Here is a 20917-nt window from a genome sequence, read left to right as displayed (position 1 = left end):
AGCAGGATTTATGAACATTTGGAGAGGTATAATATGATTAGGAATAGTCAGCATGGCTATGTCAAGGGCAGGTCGTGCCTAACGAGCCTGATTAAATTTTTTGAGGATGTGACTAAACACACTGATGAAGGAAGAGCAGTAGATGTAGTGTATATGGATTTCAGCAAGGCATTTGATAAGGTACCCCATGCAAGGCTTATTGAGAAAGTAAGGAGGCATGGGATCCAAGGGGACATTGCTTTGTGGATCCAGAATTGGCTTGCCCACAGAAGGCAAAGAGTGGTTGTAGACGGGTCATATTCTGCATGGAGGTCGGTCACCAGTGGTGTGCCTCAGGGATCTGTTCTGGGACCCTTACTCTTCGTGAATTTTATAAATGACCTGGATGAGGAAGTGGAGGGATGAGTTAGTAAGTTTGCTGATGACACAAAGGTTGAAGGTGTTGTGGGTAGTGTGGAGGGCTGTCAGAGGTTACAGCAGGACATTGATAGGATGCAAAACTGGGCTGAGAAGTGGCAGATATAATTCATTCCAGATAGGTGTAAAGTGGTTCATTTTGGTAGGTCAAATATGATGGCAGAATATAGAATTAATGGTAAGACTCCTGGCAGTGTGGAGGATCAGAGGGATCTTGGGGTCCAAGTCCATAGGACACTCAAAGAAGCTGCGCAGGTCGACTCTGTGGTTAAGAAGGCGTACGATGTATTGGTCTTCATCAATCGTGGAACTGAATTTAGGAGACGAGAGGTAATGTTGCAGCTATATAGGACCCTGGTCAGACCCCACTTGGAGTACCGTGCTCAGTTCTGGTCACCTCACTACAGGAAGGATGTGGAAGCCATAGAAAGGGTGTAGAGGAGATTTACAAGGATGTTGCCTGGATTGGGGAGCATGCCTTATGAGAATAGGTTGGGTGAACCCAGCCTTTTCTCCTTGGAGCGATGGAGGACGAGAGGTGACCTGATAGAAGTGTATAAGATGATGAGAGGCATTGATCATGTGGATAGTAAGAGGCTTTTTCTCAGGGCTGAAATGGTTGCCACAAGAGGACACAGGTTTAAGGTGCTGGGGAGTAGGTACAGAGGAGATGTCAGGGGTAAGTTTTTTACTCAGAGAGTGGTGAGTGCGTGGAATGGGCTGCCGGCAACGGTGGTGGAGGCAGATAAGATAGGGTCTTTTAAGAGACTTTTGGATCGGTTCATGGAGCTTAGAAAAATAGAGGGTTATAGGTAAGCCTAGTAATTTCTATGGTAGGGGCATGTTTGGCACAACTTTGTGGGCCGAAGGGCCTGTATTATGCTGTAGGTTTTCTATGTTTCTGTATTTCACACAGACCAACAGTACGAACCCCCTCCCCATCTCCACAGAAACAGAAAGGGGAGTTTGCAAAGGGATGGTGTGTAGTGTAGTGTAGTGGTTAGTGATGAGAGATCAGCAGCAATATCAAGGGATATGCTGATCAACAGTAAGAGAATTCAGGAGATATCAGTGATCTGTCCAGAAATCTCCAAAGTCCCTGAGGTGGCAGAGTAAAGTAGTGGGAAGAATGTGTGAGATTAACCCTTGGGAACCCTGCTGCGCCAGAGGGCAATGCAGTAAGATTGTGAAATACTGATTGATTATTCCACTCCATAGATGCTGCCTGACCTGCTGAGTTCCTCCAGCATTTTGTGTGTGTTACTCAAGAATGTGAAGGGGTTTCGGAGGGGCTTCCTCTGGCAGAGAGCTGGGCAGCTGGGGTGTCTCGGGGGTGGGGGGGCAGTTGGTGATGTCCTACACCCACTTAAGAGTTCTGACCCAGAGTGAGGGAGACATTCACAGTTCTGACTGAGAACCCCTGGAGACCACAAATTAAGGGAAGGATGGACTGAGTGGGTTAATCAGCCATTGGATAGTGGAACAGGCTCAAGGGACAATCTGACACACCCTAGATCAGAACTCACTGCCCCAAGGGTGAAGGAAACAGATTCCACACTGACCTCCCAAGCAAAATCCATAAATTTGGTAGGGGAAGAACGGGGGGGGGGGGGGGAGAACATGTGAGCGTGGGAAGTAGGGGCTTGTTCTCGGTGGGCCCACCCTCCGAATGAACACAGCGACCGGACAGAGTGCAATGAACACAGTCAGCAGCAGTGGGCGTGAGCCGGGAACCCGACAAGAGGAACTGAGACTCACCAATCGGCAGTCCCAGCACATAATCTGTGGATGGGAGGGCGAAGCGGAACCTCCTGGTGTCACGGGTCACCACCTGAGATCAGAAATAAATGGTCACATCCCCAGTGCAGAGCCATAGGGAGGAGTGGGGCTGACTGATCTCACTCTGACACCCAGGCTGTGAGATCAGTGGAGGTTTAAAGATCAGAGCCCACTGGGTTACCGGTGGTGGGATACTGCTCCAGTCCAATGCACAAAGCAACCGACACTGTTCATCACACTCAGCTGTAGTCACTGGCTAAAAATCAACTCTTCTCCCTCACAGTGTGGCTGTGTATGAACTACAGTAAAATAAATGATTAACATCTGCAAACAGGACCAAAGTTCAGAGAATTACTGGGTAAAAAAAGGTCATCTTTCTACAGAAACAGAATCAACCAGCAGTTTAAATCACCTGACCTGACCTTTACACAATTCCACAAGGATAACTTCTGGATAAGCTTGAGGTTTGGATAGAACACAGAACTGTATAGCACATACAGGCCCCTTGGCCCACAACCCTTACGCTAAGATTAATCTAACCCTTCCCTCCCACATAGCCCTCCATTTTTCTATCATGTCTATCTAAGAGTTTCATAAATGCCCCAAATATATCAGCCTGTACCACCACTCCCTGCAGGGCACTCCACATACCCATGGTTGTGTATTTCCCTGAGAACATCTGTTCTCAATTCATGCTCCCCAGTCCCTGCCTAATAGCATAACTTTCCCCTCCAATTCCTTCATACAATTCCAAAAGGATACCCTCAGGATCAGCTCGATTTCTGGACATCGTGGAAGTGCAGTGTGACTGATCCAAGTAGCATATACAAGGTTACCACTCCATCTCTCTCCCATCCCCACAATCACCGTTTGAGCGCCTTCACTGGTGTAGTGATGGTGAGCAGCCCATCAGTTAGAATCACAGCTGATATGGGTCCAGGTACCAGACAGCGGATGGGTGGCAAAGACAGCACCTTTCCAATGAAGCCATTAGTGAGGTTGGTGTCACTGGCAGCGGCTGGAGGTGCTCTGTGCATTCCTTGAAGTTTTTGCTGAGACCATACCTGTCTGGCACCGCATGGAAACTGACTCAGGCAAATGCTCTACACCCACCGGGAGATGATCCAGGACACAATAACCAGCCTCCAACCAACTGAATCAGACCCATCTCCTTTCTTGAAGGTGCTCACAATCAAGATTACAATCAGGACCGCTGCCTGCCCCCTCCCTTCCAGTCTTGTGACATTAGTTTGGAAATTTGTGACTGAAGTTACGTCTTTTGAGGAAACGTTGAGTGACCTAGAGCATCTCTCTTTGGAGTGAGAAAGGTGACTTGATAGAGGGATACAAAATGACCAGAGGCACAGATAGGGTAAACAGAAGGGCATAACTCATAGGAACACAATTATACTTCTCAGTCCACTGACTCTGCTCCATCATTATGAATGACCTGGATGAGGAAGTGGAGGGCTGGGTTAGTAAGTTTGCTGATGACACAAAGGTTGGAGGTGTTGTGGATAGTGTGGAGGGCTGTCAGAGGTTACAGCAGGACATTGATAGGATGCAAAACTGGGCTGAGAAGTGGCAGATGGAGTTCAACCCAGATAAGTGTGAGGTGGTTCATTTTGGTAGGTCAAATATGATGGCAGAATATAGTATTAATGGTAAGACTCTTGGCAGTGTGGAGGATCAGCGGGACCTTGGAATCCAAATCCACAGACACTCAAAGCTGCCGCGCAAGTTGACTGTGTGGTTAAGAAGGCACATGGTGCACTGGCCTTCATCAATTGTGGGACTGAGGTTAGGACCCGAGAGGTAATGTTGCAGCTATATAGGACCCTGGTCAGACCCCACTTGGAGTACTGTGCTCAGTTCTGGTCGCCTCACTACAGGAAGGATGTGGAAACCATAGAAAGAGTGCAGAGGAGATTTACAAGGATGTTGCCTGGATTGGGGAGCATGCCTTATGAGAATAGGTTGCGTAAACTCAGCCTTTTCTCCTTGGAGCGACGGAGGATGAGAGGTGACCTGATAGAGATATATAAGATGATGAGAGGCATTGATCGTGTGGATAGTCAGAGGCTTTTTCCCAGGGCTGAAATGGCTAGCACCAGAGGGCACAGTTTTAAGGTGCTTGGAAGTAGGTACAGAGGAGATGTAAGGGTAAGTTGTTTGTTTTTTTTTACGCAGAGAGTTGCACGTGCGTGTAATGGGCTGCTGGCGGCGTTGGTGGAGGCGGATATGATAGGGTCTTTTAAGAGACTCCTGGACAGGTACATGGAACTCAGAAAAATAGAGGGCTATGGGTAACCCTAGGTAATTTCTAAGATAAGGACACGTTCGGCATAGCTTTGTGGGCCAAAGGGTCTGTATTGTGCTGTAGGGTTTCTATGTTCTATTCCATCATGGCTGATTTTTTTTAATCCCTCCCTATCCCATTCTCCTACCTTCTCCCCATAACCTTTGGTGGTTTGACTAACCCATCAACCTCTGCTTTAGCAATGTCTCAACAGCTGTCCATAGCAATGAATTCCACAGATTCACCACCCTCTGCATCAAGAAATTTCTTCTCGTCTCTGTTCTAAATGAATGTCCCTCTATTCTGAGGCTATGCCCAGTCCTAGACTCACCCACAATAGGAAACATTCTCTCCTTATCCACCCTGTCTAGGTCTCGGCCTGAAACGTCGACTGCACCTCTTCCTATAGATGCTGCTTGGCCTGCTGCGTTCACCGGCAACTTTGATGTATGTTCCTTTCAATATTTGATAGGTTTCAATGAGATTCCTCATTTCTTCTTCTAAACCATGCAATACAGGCCTAGAGCCATCAAATGCTCCTCATACTGATACTCTTTCATTCCTGGAATCATTCTCTTGAACCTCCTCTGGACGATCTCCAACTGCAACACATCTTTTTCTTAGATAAGAGGCTGAAAAATGCTCACAATACTCCGTACAGTCTGACCAAAGCCTTATAAAGCCTCAGCATCACATCCTTGCTCTCATATCCTAGTCCTCTTGAAATGAATGCTAACATTTGCCTTCAAGCTGCAAGTTGACCTTTAGGGAATCCTGCACAAAGACTCCCAAGTCCCTCTGAGTTCTGAATTTTCTCCATTTAGAAAATGGTCAACACATTTACTCCTTCTACCAAAGAGCATAACCATACACTTTCAAACACCATATTCCATTTGCCACGCAGTTGACTATCCTCTCAATCTGTCCAAGTCCTTCTGCAGATTGCCTACTTCAACACTACCTGCCCCTCAACCTATCTTCATATCATCCGCAAGCCCGGCCACAAGGCCATCACTTCCATCATCCAAATCATTGACATATAACATGCAAACAGTCCCAATACTGACCCTGCACACCACCACCAGGCACCGGCAGTTAACCAGAATAGGTTCCCTTTATTCACACTCTTAGCTTCCTGCCAGTCAGCCAACCTTTCCTGTAATACCATGGGCTCTTATCTTGTTAAACAGCATCATGTGTGGCACCTGTCAAAGCCCTCCTGAAAATCCAAGTAAATGACATCCACTGATTCCCTTTTGTCTATCCTGATTGTTATTTCCTCAAAGAATTCCAAATTTGTCAGGCAAGATTTCCCCTTAAGGAAACCATACTGACTTTGGCCTACTTTATCATGTTACTCCAAGTACACTGAAATCTCTTCCGTAATAATTGACTCCAATATCTTCCCAACCATTGAGGACAGACTGACTGGTCTATAATTTCCTTTCTTCCGCCTCCCTCCCTTCTTAAAGAGTACAGTGACATTTGCAATTTTCCACTCCTCTGGAACCATTCCAGATCTAGAGATTCTTGAGAGATCAATGCCTATGTCTCCATAATCAAGCAGACAGCTGGAGATTTTCTCCCTAAGGCAGAAAGGGCTAAAGTATAGAAGGGATGTTAGGGATAGGTCTTTTTTTTAAATACAGAATGCTGGGTGCATGGAACACCTTGTCAGGGATTTTGGTAGATACATTAGGGACATTTAAAAAACTTCGATAGGCGCCTGGAGAGTTATGTAGGAGGGAAGGATTAGTTTGATCTAAGAGTAGGTTAAAAGTTCAGCCAAAAGCTGGTATTGTTCTATGTTCTAAAGCTTTCTCCTCTAAAGGGGGCCAAAACATCGAGTGTTTACTCCTCTCCATTGATACTGCATGACCTCCTGAGTTCCTCCAGCACTTTTTGTGAGTTGGTCAAGATTTCTAGCATCTGCAGAATCTTTTGTGCATTAATGTGTTTTATTGGATTAGTTCAGAGGGAGTAGGTGGTATTTATAGACCACCAACTTCCCATGAACAGCCTTCAGACACAACCCTGATCTCTGGTGTCTGGTGAGCCACAGTGGTTGCTCAGTAACGGGGTGTAAAACAGTCCACAACACCGCTGGCATGGCTGGTACCGAGCAGTCCAACTACACATTCCTTCCTGCTGACTCTCCGTGTATAAACTGGACTGGCCTCTGACATTCGTGTGCAGGAATCCAGGATTGGAGAAGCATTGGTCTCAGAGGGTCAGAGGGCTGCACAGATCAAAGATGGGCAAAACCTGGTAAATAAATGTGGGGATATTAAAACCCAGCCATTGCCAGATCAATACTCACAGGAGGGACATTACTTTTCCCAGAGGACATCAACCCAATCATTTTGTAGAGGCTATTTTGTAGTTTCACTCCAAAAATGTAATACAATTTTTTTAAATGCAATTTCACTTGGATTGCAACAATGTTGTCATAAGATTTGAGAATTTCTACAGGTGTACTGTGGAGAACATTCTGACTGATTGCCTCAGTGGGGGGACCATTGCAGAGGATCAGAACAACCAGAGGGTTGTAAGCTCAGCCAGCCCATCAGGGTACTGGCCTCCCCACCATTGAGGACATCTTCAAGGAATGGCGGCTCAAAAAGGCAGCATTCATCATAAGCGGACATCGCCCTCTTCTCATTGCTATCATCAGGAAGGAAGTAAAGGAGACAAACAGTTTCTTCTCTCAGTCATCAGACTTTTGAATGGACAATGAACCTCACTACTTTTGTAAGACTTCATATATATTTACTGTAACTTAATAGTACTGTTTTATATTTTTCATTGTACTGCTGCTGCAAAGTAACAAATTTCACAACACGTCAATGGTAATAAACCTGATTCTGATTCTTTCTGCCTGGGTCACGAACCCAGCTACTCCTCCAGTACCTCTAACAGCAAAGTCCAGTCTCTCAACTCCACTCACCTCCTTATCGATCAGTCTCAATGCATATTTGACATTTGGGTCTTCGAGTGTGATTGGCGGACCTGTTTTCTTGAGACCAAGTATCTTCAGGAAAACGTTAACCAGTGACTTCAGAAAGGAGACGAGAGCCTGGAGAACAACCAGAGAAAATTGGACATGTCAGCACACCAAGTGGACGGTCCCACATTCAGCTGTTCTCCGGTGATTGGCACCTCAACGACTAACTTGGGAGGTTGGTGTAACCCAACTCCACACCATGTTCAGGACCATAACTGACCTCTGGACAAGAGCAAGAGCTGGCTGAAACTTTAGTCACTAGAATACAGGTGACTTTGGGGTGAATTCAAAGAGATGCAAACACTCACAAGGGGCAGAGACAGGGTGAAAGTGCACATTCTTTTTCTCAGGGTTGGGGAATCAAGAACCAGAGGGCACAGGTTTAAGGAGAGAGGGGAGAGATTTAATAGAGACCCAAGGGCAATTTTTTCATGCAGAAGGTGGAACAAGCTACCAGAAAAACTTGTTAAGATTTAAAGACACTTGGATAGGTACGTGAACAGAAAACAGTTAACAGGCAAATGGAACTAGGGCAGCTGGGCATCATGATCAGCATGGGCCAGTTGGGCTGAAGGGCCTGTTTCCTTGCTGTACAAACCTGTATTAATTTCAATTCACTCACCAGAGAAACCTGTGCCCTGCTAGACCCCCACAGCCCATGCTCTGCCACTGGGTTCCTCCAATGTCTGAAGATCCTCAAACTCCCTTCCACTGCTCAGCTGACCCAAGCTAGGCCACCCATCCAGGAGACAGACCCAACTCCAAACCAGACCAAAGGAGAGAACCATAACAGTTCAACTCAAAGTCCTTGATGTGCACCTTACAGCTTCCAGAATTGTCCACCTCCCACCCAACATCTAAACACAAGTCATGGTTGAGCCCACTAGAGGATCAGCTATTCTGGATTGGGAGTTGTACAATGAACCAGAATTAATTAGAGACCTGAAGGTAAAAGGACCCTTAGGGCAAATGATCACAATATGATCAAATTCACACTGAAATTTGAGAAAGAGAAGCTAAAGTCAGATGTATCGGTATTACTGTGAAGTAAAGGGAATTACAGAGGCATGAAAGAGGAGTTAACCAGAATTGATTGGAAAAGAACACTGGCAGGGATGAAGGCAGAGTACCAATGGCTGGAATTTCTGAAAGCAATTCAGAAGGCATAGAATATATTCATCCCAAAGAGGAAGAAGTATTCTAAAGGAAAGATGACACAGCCATAGTTAACAAGAGAAGTCAATGCCAGCAGAGAGGACATATAAGAGGAGCAAAAATTAGTGGGACATTAGAGGATGGGGAAGCTTTCAAACAGAACAGAAGGCAACTGAAGTAGTTATTAAGGTAAAAATGGAATACTAAAGTAAGATAGCCAATAATATTACAGAGGATATCAAAAGTTTCTTCAGATACAAATAGTGTAAAAGAGAGGTGAGAATGAATATTGGACCGCTGGAAATGATGCTGGAGAGATAGTAATGTGGAACAATGAAATGACAGACAAACTGAGTAAGTATTTTCCATCAGTCTTCACTGTGGAAGACACTGGCAGTATGGTGAAAATTCCAGGTGTCAGAAGGCATGAAGTGTGTGAAGTTACCATAACAAGAAAGAAGGTTCTTGGGAAACTTAGAGGTCTGCAGGTAGAACCTTTACCTGGACCAGATGGTGTACAACCCAGTGTTCAGAAAGAGGTGGCTGAAGAGACTGGGGGGGGGCATTAGTGATAATCTTTCAAGAACCACTGGAAAATTGCAAATGTCACTCCATTCTACAAGAAGGGAAAGAGGCAGAAGAAAGGAAACTCAAGACCAGTTAGTCTGACCTCAGCAGTTGGGAAGATGTTGGAGTCAATTATTAAGGATGAGGTCTCAGGGTACTTGGAGGTACATGATAAAATAGGCTGTAGTCAGCATGGTTTCCTCAAGGTAAAATCCTGCCTGACAAATCTGCCGGAATTATTTGAAGGAATAACAAGCAGGATAGACAAAGGAGAAGTGGTTGATGTGCGTGCCACACGAGGCTGTTTAACAAGCTACAAGCCCATTGTACTACAGATAAAGATTCCAGCATGAATAAAACAATGGCTGATTGGCAGGAGGCAAAGAGTGGGAATAAAGGGAGCATTTTCTGGCTGGCTGGTGGTGACTCGTAGTGTCCCACAGGGGTCTGTGTTGGGACTAATTCTTTTTACGATACTTGTCAATGATTTGGATGATGGAATTGGTGGCTTTGTAGCAAAGTTTGCAGATGATATGAAGATAGGTGGAAGGGCAGGCAGTCTTAAGGAAGTTGAGAGGCTAAAAAGGACTTGGACAGATTAGGAAAATGGGCAAAGAAATGGCAGATGGGATACAGTGTCAGGAAGTGTATGCTCATGCCCTTTGGTAGAAGAAATGAAGGGGTTGATTATTTTCTAAATGGAGAGAAAATACAAAAAACTGAGATGCAAAGGGACTTGGGAGTCCTTGTGCAGGATTCCCTAAAGGTTAATTTACAGGTTGAGTCTGTGTGGAGGAAGGCAAATGTAATATTAGCATTCATTTCAAGAGGACTAGAATATAAAAGCAAAGATGTAATGTTGAGACTTTATAAAGCACTGATGAGGCCTCACTTGGAGTATTGTGATGAGGTTTGGGCCCCTTATCTTAGATAGGATGTGCTAAAAATGGAGAGAGTTCAAAGGAGATTCATAAAAATAATTCCAGGGGTTAAATAGCTCATCATATGAAGAGCATTTGATGGCTCTGGGCCTGTATTCACTACAATTCAGAAGAATGAGGGGTGACCTCATTGAAACCTATCGAATGGCGAAAGACCCTGACAGAGTGGAGGTGGAAAGGATGTTTCCTATGGTGGGAGAGTAAGACCAGGGGACACAGCCTCAGAATAGAGGGGCATCCTTTTGGAACAGAGATGAGGAGAACTTTCTTTAGCCAGAGAGTGGTGAATATCTGGAGTTCTTTGCCACAGGTGGCTGTGGAGGACCAGTTTTTATGTATATTTAAGGCAGAGGTTGACAGATTCTTGATTGGTTAGGGCATGAAGGGATATGGGGAGAAGACAGGAGATTCGGGCTGAAAGGAAGATTGGATAATCTGAGATGAAATGGCAGAGCAGACTCGATAAGCCAAATTCTGCTCCTGTATCTTATGGTGTTATAACTCTGGGCCTGTGCTCAAGCCTAAAGGGACATGTAACCATACACTTGTATACCACCAAACGAAACAACGTTCCACTGGACCAATATGCACAACACAGTACATATAACACACACACACACAACACATAGTAATAGTACCACAAATAATAAGATGCATTTATGACACGTGAAAAAATAAATGGTATAACACTATTGGCGCTTCATGCATGAGATCTGACTGGTGTCAGAGAGTTCGGGAGTCTCACAGTCTGGGGGAAGAAGCTGTTTCCCATCCTAACAGTTCTTGTCCTGACACTACAGTACCACCTGTTTGATGGTAGGGGGTCAAAGAGATTGTGGGACAGATGGAAGGGATCACTGAGAATGTTATGGCCTTTGTGTACGCAGTGCTCCTGGTTCGTGGAAAAGAGACACCACTCATCCCCTCAGCAGCCCTGGTGATGCTTTGTAGGGACTTGTGATCAGACATCTTATCATTCCCGTACCCGACGGTGATGCAGCTGGTCACAACATTCTCAATGGTGCTCCTTTAAAAATTGTTTAGGTTGTGTGGGGGGGTCTCACTTGCCTAAATCTCCACAGGAAGTGGACACACAGCTGACCAAGGGAGTGGTGTTGAGGGACCAGGTGTGATGGTGGTGCTGGAATCCCTGGTGACACTTGTGAGCTGCTCCCAGCACATCCCTGGGTATACTGGTCGTGAAGACAAGTAACACATTTCACTGTACGTGTGATAAATGAATGAATGGTTTGGGATGGTTCACACCGGAGTACAGGGCTGACATTATATACACTTACGATGTTATGAGGAGCAGGGCATGGACAAACTACAGTTACAGTATTTTCCCCCAGGGTGGGGAAATCTAAATCCAGAGGCATAGGTTGAAGGTGAGGGGAGAGAGATTGAAAAGAAACTTGGTGTAAATTTACCCACAGAGTGTGGGTGGATGTGTGGAACGAGCTACCAGAGGAATTGGGACTGGTAGCTACGTCTCAGAAGCATTTGGACAGCCGGACACAGGACAAAAGCAGGGAAACATTTGGGTATGTTGGTCAGTGGGGACAGGTCGAGTCAAAGGGCTGGCTTCCAGCGGAGCTCAGCACCAACCAGAGTTCAGAGAGGCTGCACAGCCCTCGCTACCCTACCCCATCAATTCACTGCAAGGAGAGGGGATGGCTCATCTCCACACCTCCACCATTCCATTCCTCTGTTCTCCGCACACTCCCCAACTCTCCATTCTCTCACCCCACCCTCCAATGCCCCATCTCATTTCTCCTGCCTATGCCCCTCAGTCAACTCACCCCATTCCCCCGTATCTCCTCTCCCCATTCCCCCACCCTCCTCTTCCCCCATTCCCCCACATCTCCTCTCCATTTCCCATCCCCTCTCCCCCATTCCCCCCGCATCTCCATTCTCCCCCATTCCCCCGCATCTCCATTCTCCCCCATTCCCCCTGCATCTTCTCTCCCCCATTCCCCCCACATCTCCATTTTCCCCCATTCCCCCCATCCCCCGCATCCTCTCCCCCATTCCCACTGCATCTTCTCTCCCCATTCCCCCACATCCCCCCTCTCCCCATCCCCTCCATATCTCCCCTCTCCCCATCCCCTCCATATCTCCCCTCTCCCCATCCCCTCCATATCTCCATTCTCCCCATTCCCCCATATCTCCTCCCTCCATTCCCCCTGCAACTCCATTCTCCCCATTCCCCCACATCTCCATTCTCCCCCATTCCCCATTTTCCCCCATCCCCCCGCATCTCCATTCTCCATTCCCCCCGCATCTCCATTCTCCCCATTCCCCCATCTCCATTCTCCCCATCCCCCGCATCTCCATTCTCCCCCATCCCCCACGCACCTCCATTCTCCATCCCCCATGCATCTCCATTCTCCCCCATGCATCTCCATTCTCCCCCATCCCCCACGCATCTCCATTCTCCCCCATTCCCCCGCATCTCCATTCTCCCCATTCCCCCTGCATCTTCTCTCCCCCATTCCCCCCGCATCTCCATTTTCCCCCATTCCCCCACATCCTCTCCCCCATTCCCACTTCATCTTCTCTCCCCATTCCCCCACATCTCCCCTCTCCCCATCCCCTCCATATCTCCATTCTCCCCATTCCCCCATATCTCCTCCCTCCATTCCCCCTGCATCTCCATTCTCCCCATTCCCCATTTCCATTCTCCCCATTCCCCCATCTCCATTCTCCCCATTCCCCCATCCCCCGCATCTCCATTCTCCCCATCCCCCTGCATCTCCATTCTCCCCCATCCCCCACGCATCTCCATTCTCCATCCCCCACGCATCTCCATTCTCCCCCACTCCCCCTCATCTCCATTCTCCCCCTTTCCCTCCGCATCTCCATTCTCCCCATTCCCCCGCATCTCCATTCTCCCCATTCCCCCGCATCTCCATTCTCCCCATTCCCCCCGCATCTCCTCTCCCCCATCCCCCCCGCATCTCCACTCTCCCCCATCCCCCCGCATCTCCACTCTCCCCCATCCCCCCGCATCTCCATTCTAACCCATCCCCCCGCATCTCCATTCTCCCCCATCCCCCCGCATCTCCATTCTCCATCCCCCCCGCATCTCCATTCTCCCCCATCCCCCCGCATCTCCATGCTCCCCCATCCCCCCGCATCTCCATTCTCCCCCATCCCCCCGCATCTCCATTCTCCCCCACTCCCCCGCATCTCCATTCTCCCCCTTTCCCCGCATCTCCATTCTCCCCCTTTCCCCCCGCATCTCCATTCTCCCCATTCCCCTGCATCTCCATTCTCCCCATTTCCCCCGCATCTCCTCTCCCCCATCCCCCCCGCATCTCCACTCTCCCCCATCCCCCGCATCTCCATTCTCCCCATCCCCCCGCATCTCCATTCTCCATCCCCCCGCATCTCCATTCTCCCCCATCCCCCCGCATCTCCATGCTCCCCCATCCCCCCGCATCTCCATGCTCCCCCATCCCCCCGCATCTCCATGCTCCCCCATTCCCCGCATCTCAATTCTCCCCCATTCCCCCCATCCCCCGCATCTCCATTCTCCCCCATTCCCCCATGCCCCGCATCTCCATTCTCCCCCATCCCCCCTGCATCTCCATTCTCCCCCATCCCCCGCATCTCCATTCTCCCCATTCCCCCATCTACATTCTCCCCATTCCCCCATCTCCATTCTCCCCCATTCCCCCATCTCCATTCTCCCCCATTCCCCCATCTCCATTCTCCCCCACTCCCATCTCCATTCTTCCCCACTCCCCCGCATCTCCATTCTCCCCCACTCCCCCGCATCTCCATTCTCCCCCTTTCCCCCGCATCTCCATTCTCCCCCTTTCCCCCCGCATCTCCATTTCTCCCCACTCCCCCCGCATCTCCATTCTCCCCCATTCCCCTTCTCCATTCTCCCCATTCCATCTCCATTCTCCCCACTCACCCACATCTCCATTCTCCCCATTCCCCGTATCTCCATTCTCCCCCATTCCCCCATCTCCATTCTCCCCATTCCATCTCCATTCTCCCCCATTCCCCCTGCATCTCCATTCTCCCCCATTCCCCGTATCTCCATTCTCCCCATTCCACCATCTCCATTCTCCCCCACTCCCCCATCTCCATTCTCCCCATTCCCCCATCTCCATTCTCCCCCAGTCCCCCATCTCCATTCTCCCCCACTCCCCCATCTCCATTCTCCCCATTCCCCCATCTCCATTCTCCCCCACTCCCCCATCTCCATTCTCTCCCACTCCACCCACATCATTCTCTCCCATGCCCCGTATCTCCATTCTCCATTCCCCATATCTCCATTCTCCCCATCTCCATTCTCCCCCATTCCCCCATCTCCATTCTCCCCCACTCCCCATCTCCATTCTCCCCCACTCCCCCATCTCCATTCTCCCTACTCCCCCCCGCATCTCCATTCTCCCCCACTCCCCCATCTCCATTCTCCCCATTCCCCCATCTCCATTCTCCCCATTCCCCCATCTCCATTCCCCCCACTCCCCCATCTCCATTCTCCCCACTCCCCCATCTCCATTCCCCCCACTCCCCCATCTCCATTCTCCCCACTCCCCCATCTCCATTCTCCCCCACTCCCCCCGCATCTCCATTCTCCCCATTCCCCCATCTCCATTCTCCCCATTCCCCCATCTCCATTCTCCCCCATTCCCCCCGCATCTCCATTCTCCCCCATTCCCCGTATCTCCATTCTCCCCCATTCCACCATCTCCATTCTCCCCCACTCCCCCATCTCCATTCTCCCCCACTCCCCCATCTCCATTCTCCCCCACTCCCCCATCTCCATTCTCTCCCACTCCCCCCGCATCTCCATTCTCCCCATTCCCCCATCTCCATTCTCCCCCACTCCCCCATCTCCATTCTCCCCCACTCCCCCATCTCCATTCTCCCCCATTCCCCCGCATCTCTTCTCCCCATTCCCACGCATCTCCATTCTCCCCATTCCCCCGCATCTCCTCTCCCCTATCCCCCCGCATCTCCTCTCCCCTATCCCCCCGCATCTCCACTCTCCCCCATCCCCCGCATCTCTATTCTCCCCCATCCCCCCGCATCTCCATTCTCCCCATTCCCCATCTCCATTCTCCCCATTCCCCATCTTCATTCTCCCCATTTCCCCATCTCCATTCTCCCCATTCCCCCATCTCCATTCTCCCCCACTCCCCCCGCATCTCCATTCTCCATTCCCCCATCTCCATTCTCCCCCATTCCCCCGCATCTCCATTCTCCCCATTCCCCCGCATCTCCATTCTCCCCATTCCCCCATCTCCATTCTCCCCATTCCCCCATCTCCATTCTCCCCCATTCCCCCGCATCTCCATTCTCCCCCATTCCCCCGCATCTCCATTCTCCCCCATTCCCCCGCATCTCCATTCTCCCCATTCCCCCATCTCCATTCTCCCCATTCCCCCATCTCCATTCTCCCCACTCCCCCATCTCCATTCTCCCCCACTCCCCCATCTCCATTCTCCCCATTCCCCCATCTCCATTCTCCCCATTCCCCATCTCCATTCCCCCCCATTCCCCCATCTCCATTCTCCCCATTCCCCCGCATCTCCATTCTCCCCCATTCCCCCCGCATCGCCATTCTCCCCCATTCCCCCGCATCTCCATTCTCCCCATTCCCCCATCTCCATTCTCCCCATTCCCCCATCTCCATTCTCCCCATTCCCCCATCTCCATTCCCCCGCATCTCCATTCTCCCCCATTCCCCCCGCATCTCCATTCTCCCCCATTCCCCCCTCATCTCCATTCTCCCCCATTCCCCCCTCATCTCCATTCTCCCCCATTCCCCCCGCATCTCTCCCCCATTCCCCCCGCATCTCCATTCTCCCCCATTCCACCATCTCCATTCTCCCCATTCCACCATCTCCATTCCCCCCATTCCCCCATCTCCATTCTCCCCCATTCCCCCGCATCTCCATTCTCCCCATTCCCCCATTCCCCCCGCATCGCCATTCTCCCCCATTCCCCCGCATCTCCATTCTCCCCCATTCCCCCCGCATCTCCATTCTCCCCCATTCCCCCCGCATCTCCATTCTCCCCCATTCCCCCATCTCCATTCTCCCCATTCCCCCATCTCCATTCTCCCCCATTCCCCCGCATCTCCATTCTCCCCATTCCCCATTTCCATTCTCCCCATTCCCCCATCTCCATTCTCCCCATTCCCCCATCTCCATTCTCCCCATTCCCCCATCCCCCGCATCTCCATTCTCCCCATCCCCCTGCATCTCCATTCTCCCCCATCCCCCACGCATCTCCATTCTCCATCCCCCACGCATCTCCATTCTCCCCCACTCCCCCTCATCTCCATTCTCCCCCTTTCCCTCCGCATCTCCATTCTCCCCATTCCCCCGCATCTCCATTCTCCCCATTCCCCCGCATCTCCATTCTCCCCATCCCCCCGCATCTCCACTCTCCCCCATCCCCCCGCATCTCCATTCTAACCCATCCCCCCGCATCTCCATTCTCCATCCCCCCCGCATCTCCATTCTCCCCATCCCCCCGCATCTCCATGCTCCCCATCCCCCGCATCTCCATTCTCCCCCATCCCCCCGCATCTCCATTCTCCCCCATCCCCCCGCATCTCCATTCTCCCCCACTCCCCCGCATCTCCATTCTCCCCCTTTCCCCGCATCTCCATTCTCCCCCTTTCCCCCCGCATCTCCATTCTCCCCATTCCCCTGCATCTCCATTCTCCCCATTCCCCCGCATCTCCTCTCCCCCATCCCCCCCGCATCTCCATCCCCCATCCCCCGCATCTCCATTCTCCCCCATCCCCCCGCATCTCCGTTCTCCATCCCCCCGCATCTCCATTCTCCCCCATCCCCCCGCATCTCCATGCTCCCCCATCCCCCCGCATCTCCATGCTCCCCCATCCCCCCGCATCTCCATGCTCCCCCATTCCCCGCATCTCAATTCTCCCCCATTCCCCCCATCCCCCGCATCTCCATTCTCCCCCATTCCCCCATGCCCCGCATCTCCATTCTCCCCCATCCCCCCTGCATCTCCATTCTCCCCCATCCCCCGCATCTCCATTCTCCCCATTCCCCCATCTCCATTCTCCCCATTCCCCCATCTCCATTCTCCCCCATTCCCCCATCTCCATTCTCCCCCATTCCCCCATCTCCATTCTCCCCATTCCCCCATCTCCATTCTCCCCCACTCCCATCTCCATTCTCCCCCACTCCCATCTCCATTCTTCCCCACTCCCCCGCATCTCCATTCTCCCCCACTCCCCCGCATCTCCATTCTCCCCCTTTCCCCCGCATCTCCATTCTCCCCCTTTCCCCCCGCATCTCCATTCTCCCCACTCCCCCCGCATCTCCATTCTCCCCATTCCCCTTCTCCATTCTCCCCATTCCATCTCCATTCTCCCCACTCACCCACATCTCCATTCTCCCCATTCCCCGTATCTCCATTCTCCCCCATTCCCCCATCTCCATTCTCCCCATTCCATCTCCATTCTCCCCCATTCCCCCTGCATCTCCATTCTCCCCCATTCCCCATATCTCCATTCTCCCCATTCCACCATCTCCATTCTCCCCCACTCCCCCATCTCCATTCTCCCCATTCCCCCATCTCCATTCTCCCCCATTCCCCCATCTCCATTCTCCCCCATTCCCCCATCTCCATTCTCCCCCACTCCCCCCACATCTCCATTCTCCCCATTCCCCCATCTCCATTCTCCCCATTCCCCCATCTCCATTCTCCCCATTCCCCCATCTCCATTCCCCCCCATTCCCCCGCATCTCCATTCTCCCCCATTCCCCCCGCATCTCCATTCTCCCCCATTCCCCCCTCATCTCCATTCTCCCCCATTCCCCCCGCATCTCCATTCTCCCCCATTCCCCCCCGCATCTCCATTCTCCCCCATTCCACCATCTCCATTCTCCCCATTCCACCATCTCCATTCCCCCCATTCCCCCATCTCCATTCCCCCCATTCCCCCATCTCCATTCTCCCCCATTCCCCCGCATCTCCATTCTCCCCCATTCGCCCCTCATCTCCATTCTCCCCCATTCCCCCCGCATCTCCATTCTCCCCCATTCCCCCCTCATCTCCATTCTCCCCCATTCCCCCCGCATCTCCATTCTCCCCCATTCCCCCCCCATCTCCATTCTCCCCCATTCCCCCGCATCTCCATTCTCCCCATTCCCCCATTCCATTCCCCCCCCGCATCGCCATTCTCCATTCCCCCGCATCTCCATTCTCCCCCATTCCCCCCGCATCTTCATTCTCCCCATTCCACCATCTCCATTCTCCCCATTCCCCCCATCTCCATTCCCCCCATTCCCCCATCTCCTCTATTTCCCCCGCACCTCCCCTAACCCACCTTTCCCCCCTTCCCGCTGTCTCTCCCCACCCTCTCCTCCCCGCGCCTATTCGACCTACCCACCATCCCTCCTTCCCCTCAACCGCAGCCCCTCACCGCCACCACTCGGCCCAACATTGTCCGTCTGCTGCTCTCGCTCCGACACAAAGTGACCGCACCCCGGTCCCGCCCCTTCCCTTCCCTTCCCTTCCTTTAAATTAATTGGTCTCCTCCCCTTCCTCTCCGATCCTTATTGGTTTGCAGCTAACCAATCGCCGTGTGTCCGCTCACCAGTCACCGGGACTCCAGCCATTGGGAGGCGAGATTAGTGCCGTGGCTCCGCCTTGTGTCTGAAGCCATTCGCCGAATCGCCAGTTTCGGCGTTGGTTGGCGGCGCAGCGGGATGGCGTCGGGGTGAGTGAGTGAGTGAGGAGACCGGTATCCCGCCCCGCCCCATCACACCCCTCCCGCTGCACCGCTACCCAGCCTGCGGGTCGCGCTTTACACCGCTAACCAACCTCCGGGTTTAAACCGTTATCTAGGCTCTCCGCTGTTAGTACACCCTTATCCTAATCTGTACTCCTGGCTGCGCCGTTACGCCGGGTTTGCACTGCCGTCCGGGCTGTTTCCGCCGTTAATGCACCGTTAGTCGGACATCGGTTTTAAGTGGGACTCCTTTATTCCCACTCATTGCCTCCATTTGAGTATTTCTTTATTTTTGGAATACATCTATCCTGCACCTTCCTCATTTTTCCCAGAAATTCAAGCCATTGCTGCTCTGCTGACATCCCTGCCAGCATCTCCTTCCAATTTACTTTGGCCAGCTCCTCTCTCGTACCACAGTAATTTCCCTTACTCCACTGAAATACTGCTTTGTCAAGCTTTACTTTCTGCCTATCAAATTTCAAGTTGAACCCAATCATTCTGTGATCACTGGCTCCTAAGGGTTCCTTTACTTTAAGCTCCCTAATCATCTCTGATTCATTACGTAACACCCAATCCAGTATAACTGATCCTCTAACAGGCTCAACAACAAACTGCTCCTGAAAAGCTATCTCACAGGCATTCAACAAATTCACTCTTGAGATCCATCACCAACCTGATCTTTCCAAACTACCTCCATGTTAAAATCTCCCATGAATATCATAACATTGCCCTTCACGCAACTTCATTCAGCTTCATTCGCCACAGCAATGAACTTTTCCCACAAACTATGGACTCAGTTTCAAGGACGTGTGCTCAATAGTTATCACTTAATTGTTACTATTATTTTGTTGGTACTTACTGTGAATGCCCACAAGAAAATTAGTCTCAGGGTTGCATATGGTGACATACGTAATTTCATAAAAATGTAGTTTGAACTTTGTGGTTCCTTTGTTCATGAAAAGTGGTGGCAACAATGAGGTAGTAATTACAGACACTCAAGATTAGAGTGTATCGTCATATACACAAGTACATGTGTGCACAGGTTATAGACCATTGGAGAATGAGGGGAAATCTTTTATAGAGGTATTGTATCCAAAATTGCAAGGGGTATAGATTGAGTAAATGTATGCAGGCTTCCCCTGGTTAGGTGAGACTGGAACTAGAGGTGATAGGTTTAGAGTGGAATGTGAAATATTTCTGGGGAACATTTTCACTCAGGGTGGTGTGAGTGTGGGGCGAGCTAGGTACACGGATGGGAGGGGTATGGAGGGCTGTGGTCCAAGTGCAGGTTGATGGGACTTGGCAGGAAAACAGACTGGCGAGCACTAGATGGTCCGAAGGGCCTTTTTTTTTACTCTGATAGTCTGACGCCACAACTATGACACAGGTGCAGTGAAAATCTTAATCGTAGCAGCATCAACAGGTACACAGTTTGTAAAGAGCATTCATAAAGGGAAAAAAACATGAAGGAAGCAGATTTTGTGTGACTTTCAAGAAAACATAATTAGTACACTCATTATCATTATTATGTGCTCTGTTGTGTGACGTGACCGATCGTGGTCTTACCCATGACCGTAATTGTTCTTGACAAATTTTTCTACCGAAATGGTTTGTCATTGCCGCCTGCTGGGCAGTGACTTTACAAGACGGGTCATCCCAGCCTTTATTAATACTCTTTAGAGATTGTCTCGCAGACACGAGGAACTCTGCAGATGCTGGAAATTCAAGCAAAACACACAAAAAATGCTGGTGATAGTCTCTTAGTATCTCTTCTTTCAGTTAGTGCTGACGAAGGGTCCTGGCCCGAAACATCGACTGTACCTCTTCCTATAGATGCTGCCTGGCTTGCTGCATTCCACCAGCATTTTCTGTGTGTGTTGTTAGAGATTGTCTGCCTGATATCAGTGGTCGCATAACCACAACTTGTGATATACATCAGCTGTTCATACGACCATCCACCACCTGCTCCCACGGCTCCCCGTGACACTGTTCGAGGGCTCAGCAAGTGCTGCACT

General features: G+C 50.6%; 2 protein-coding genes across 2 annotated transcripts in view; one reads left to right on the top strand and one right to left on the bottom strand.

The window, feature by feature from the left end:
* Window positions 1–18673, bottom strand: part of LOC134351447 (NADH-cytochrome b5 reductase 3-like) — a 38561-nt gene extending 19888 nt beyond the window's left edge. Inside the window, exons 1-3 of the mRNA XM_063057578.1 lie at window positions 18594–18673; window positions 7443–7571; window positions 2176–2248 (exon numbers count right to left, since the gene is read on the bottom strand). Of these exons, the coding sequence (XP_062913648.1) occupies window positions 2176–2248; window positions 7443–7571; window positions 18594–18614 (223 nt within the window). The 5' untranslated portion in view covers window positions 18615–18673. The remainder of the gene's footprint in view (window positions 1–2175; window positions 2249–7442; window positions 7572–18593) is intronic.
* Window positions 18674–18830: 157 nt separating this feature from the next.
* endouc (endonuclease, polyU-specific C) overlaps window positions 18831–20917 on the top strand; it is a 50571-nt gene continuing 48484 nt past the window's right edge. The window contains exon 1 of the mRNA XM_063057577.1: window positions 18831–18890. Within this exon, the coding sequence (XP_062913647.1) occupies window positions 18880–18890 (11 nt within the window). The 5' untranslated portion in view covers window positions 18831–18879. The remainder of the gene's footprint in view (window positions 18891–20917) is intronic.

The sequence above is a fragment of the Mobula hypostoma genome, chromosome 9 (assembly GCF_963921235.1).
Source record: "Mobula hypostoma chromosome 9, sMobHyp1.1, whole genome shotgun sequence".
Classification (NCBI taxonomy): domain Eukaryota; kingdom Metazoa; phylum Chordata; class Chondrichthyes; order Myliobatiformes; family Myliobatidae; genus Mobula; species Mobula hypostoma.
This window is presented reverse-complemented; position numbering and strand designations above follow the sequence as displayed.